The 4,066-nt window shown below is 40.9% G+C and overlaps 1 protein-coding gene across 3 annotated transcripts in view; it reads left to right on the forward strand.

Annotated features, from left to right (window-relative positions):
* Positions 1-4,066, forward strand: part of TBC1D1 (TBC1 domain family member 1) — a 232,186-nt gene that overhangs the window by 139,620 nt on the left and 88,500 nt on the right. For all 3 annotated transcript variants that reach the window (XM_007449405.1, XM_007449404.1, XM_007449403.1), the window contains one exon: positions 2,010-2,120. In XM_007449405.1, the coding sequence (XP_007449467.1) occupies positions 2,010-2,120 (111 nt within the window). The remainder of the gene's footprint in view (positions 1-2,009; positions 2,121-4,066) is intronic.

A 4,066-nucleotide genomic window follows, 5' to 3' on the forward strand; every position in this document is an offset into this window, starting at 1 on the left:
TGCGGTATGCGGGCCTCTCACTGTTGTGGCCTCTCCCGTTGCGGAGCACAGACTCCGGACGCGCAGGCCCAGCGGCCATGGCTCACGGGCCCAGCCACTCGGTGGCATGTGGGATCTTCCCGGAGCGTGGCACGAACCCGAGTCCCCTGCATTGGCAGGCGGACTCTCAACCATAGCGCCACCAGGGAAGCCCTGTGTAGCCTTTTAAGTTGGGCTTCTTTCCCTTAACAATGTGCATTTAAGGTTCCTCCATGTCTTTTTATGGTTTGATAGCTCTTTTTAGTGCTGAGTAATATTTCATTGGATGTACCACAGTTTATCCATTCACCTGTTTAAAGACACCTGGTTGCTTCTAAAGTTTAGCAATTATGAATAAAGCTGCTATACACATTCTTGTGCAGGCTTTTGTATGGGCATAACTTTTCAACTCATTCAAGTGAATACTAAGCAGTACGATTGTTGGATCACATGGTGGGAACATGGTTAGTTTTGTAAGAAGCTGCCAAACTGGCTCCCAAAGTGCTGTAACCGTATCATGTTCCCACCAGCAATGAGTGAAAGTTCCTGTCGTCTCTGGGGGCTTTTAGACTCACAGTATATCTGTAACCGTCCCGAGGTCAGCAAAATTAAGTTGGGATTGTGGTACGTGACTAACCACTTTCCTCTTTTGAAAATCTGATGGAAACTTTCTCTGGAACAACCCACGTGTGCTTAAAACATGTAAAAATTTATAACATCAAGGTTCATGGCTTGGCATCCGGATTGAGAGCATCTATTCTGACCTTTGAAATATTTAATCTTTAAATCTGAAATTTTAAAGAACAGGAAGTCCTCATTGAAAACAACCTCTTCTAATCATTTACTATTGTTTCCTTGGGTAACAGGAGCAACTTATTTAAAATGATCTTTGTCTTTAAGAGAGGAATGTTAGAATGCTTCTAGTCTGTGACATGAGGGGTAAAATTGTTCCTTAGTCAGCTGGGCTGCCAAGAACAGCATTGACCCGGACTCAGATGCTTGTGTAATTGATCCGTTTATTAGACACCCTGACTTTGATTTAAAGGGCAGGCTAGAGGTTTGGGGTAGGGAGGGAGGGAGGAGCAGGGCAATGGATAACTGTCATTGTAAAAAAAAAAAGGATATTTTTCTAAAGTTTATAGACCAGAAACTTTGTTTATCTCCAGAGTAATTCAGTTTTGTTTTCTTCATATTCAGGGAAAATAATTGAATACATTAAATTAGATGGTCTTCTAAACATGAACTCTGGTATTTCAAATCCAAAGAATTTGGGGCTGGAAGAGACCTTGGAGTGTATTTTGTGCATAATCTTCATTTGAACAGACAGAGAAGCTAAGCTTAAATGACAAGCCTTTGGTCTCACTTCTGGGCAACACCTTGAACTTACGTGACCTGATTTCTAGTCCAGTGTGCTTTGCCACTACCTTGCCTGAAAAATAAAAGGCATACAAATAATTTTTTAAACACCAGAGGAAAAAAATTGAGTCCATGCCATGAAATTTTGTGTGCAAGTGTATGCCTTGTGGGGCTTCCAGGAAGTGCTTCATGATGAACATGTTTGACATGTGGAAGGAACCATGGCCCTGGATCCAGTTGCTGGTTTCCTTTCCAGTTCCCTGACCATAAGAGTTTATAAATAAGTAACCATTGTGGCTTTTGACCTCTGGGTGTTTACACAGATTTTTGTCCTTTTCTTATGTTTTTAAGACTGTTTATTAAATATTTTGACTATGCCTCTATCTGATGTGAAATGTTTATTTTAGGTATAAGGACATCAGAGGTCAGAGGCTAAATCTGGCCCACTGGCTTCATTATCTGTTTCTTTTTAAAAATTATCTCCAGTTGTAGGATCATTGGTGCCCCCTAGTGAGGTGATTGGGTAAAAGCACTAGTTGATGAATGGAAGCTGGTAGCATTTTCAAAGGGATGGGTTAGCAGTTTTGGTGACAATTAAAAATTAATGTAATATATTCTTTTTTATTTTCATTAAGAAATTGAGACCAAGAAATGAGCAGCGAGAGAATGAATTGATTGTTTCTTTCCTGAGATGTTTATATGAAGAGAAACAAAAAGTTCACGTCCATATTGGGGAGATAAAGCAGGTATGGCATTTTTCTCTCTTCTTAAAATTTTACCAGGACACTGTGTGAAACAGAGTCTTGAGGATTTTCTGAAGCTCTGAAACTTCTTTTTCTCCCTGAATTTTATTTTCATTTGTTACACATGTAGGGGAAATTGGGGAATATTTAGATTGTGCTTAGAAAAGGTGAGAGTTTCTCTCTGCATTGTAGTGGGAGCAGAGTAGTTGCTCTGATGAGGGGACTGGTGTAGATCATTGAGAGTGAAGTTTACGAGTGGATGCTAGCAAGGAAAGCTCCTTGACCTGCAGGGAGCCAGTCCCTGTCACCTCACCTTTCTCCTTGATTAAATGGGACTGACATTGTACAGCTGCCTTCAGAATTACATAAAGTGCCCGGAAGCTCTTTGTAATAAAAATGCAATGTGAATATAAGATAGCACTACTGATAAATCACATACAGTATTAGCCTGGTTTATGTGCTCTTCAGATATGGAGCTTCCGTTAATTCCACTTCATATGCTGGAGGTGCAGAGTTGGCCTCCTATCCTCTCTTTCCACAGCTCTGTTCAGCTTTTCTGTGTGAGGGGTGCTATCTCAGAGGCTGGGGCTGCCTGCAGGGCTCTGTCTTTGAAGAGCTTCGAGTTTGGGATTCAGGACCATTTTCCTATTTCTTTTGGACTCTCTGTAAGTCAATTTATAATAACCATTATAGCTTCTAAACATGCATTTTATATTTGTTTAAGTTACTGTTAGGCCAGAAAGCCTAGAGAAAAATCAGTGAAGGTTGTTCAAAGAGTCTTTAATTTCCAGAAGTATATTGCCTTTTTTTTTTTTTTTTTTTTTTAAAAAAAAAAAAGAATACTTCCTGAGTGCTTATTCTCAAGGTGTTTTAATGCTCAGTTGTGTGCTCTCCTCTTGCTATTTTCCCGGTAAACAGTCTCTGCTTTTCTGGTAACATAACTGTGATGCAGTTTTACTTGGGTGCACACACAGCAACTCTCCCCATTTGCTTTCTGCTTTCCAGCTGGCTTTGGCAATTATGTGCCTTTCCTGAACTCCGGGTCACATACAGTGGCCAACATTGTTTTTAATTTCATCGGCCAACTCTGGGGCCCCTTAGCTGTGACCCTAATATCAGTATACTGTGTTTTTGGCCTTTGTGTGTTGACCTTCCTCCCTTCTCAGCCAGTACCCTTAAGAGAGTGGGCAAGTTCTGTTATCCTCCTGTTCACTTTTGGATGGGCCACCCAGTCTGAGTTTTCAGTTAATTCCCTAGTTCACTTTTCAACATATTTCTTTTCTCATTTTCTTTCCTTTTTTCTCTTGTGCCACTGATAGTTATTCTATGTTTGATTTTCTCTTTCCTGAGTCACTCTAACTTGTTCCAACAGGAAATTGATCATTCTGAAATAATTTATAATGGCTAGAAAGGAGAATGAAGTGTTTATGGTGGATGGAAAGTTTTGCCCTAAATGCAGTCTCATTTTTGTGGAACAGGGTAATATCTTTATGATTTGGGCATAGACTAGTACAGTAAAGAAATACATTAATGTTTCTTCTTTTTCTCCCCCCCATTTGAAAACAGAATTTAATGTAAAGAAGACCAAGTCTCACAAAGTGGAACTGGTGTCTGGGCAGTAGTTGGGTGTCCCCTAGGCTGGACACCCTCTTGGGCTCCGAGTTCGGCTTTTCAGAGCCGCAGCTGCTTTATAGATCGATCAGATGAACTTTTGAGAGTTCACCAATAGATTCCTGCTCTCACTTTCTGCTACCAGATAATTTAACCACATGGATTTCATTATGTTCTTATTGCTCCTAAAAATTCCTGTAACCTTTGAAAATGTGTTTGACTTGACCTAGAGAGAGGTAGAATTGTGGTCTGCGTCCACCAGCCTTCAAAAGTAGATGGAAGGGCTTCCCTGGTGGCGCAGTGGTTGAGAGTCCGCCTGCCGATGCAGGGGACACGGG

Source organism: Lipotes vexillifer, unplaced genomic scaffold, assembly GCF_000442215.2.
Source record: "Lipotes vexillifer unplaced genomic scaffold, Lipotes_vexillifer_v1.1 scaffold153, whole genome shotgun sequence".
NCBI classification, from domain to species: Eukaryota; Metazoa; Chordata; class Mammalia; order Artiodactyla; family Lipotidae; genus Lipotes; species Lipotes vexillifer.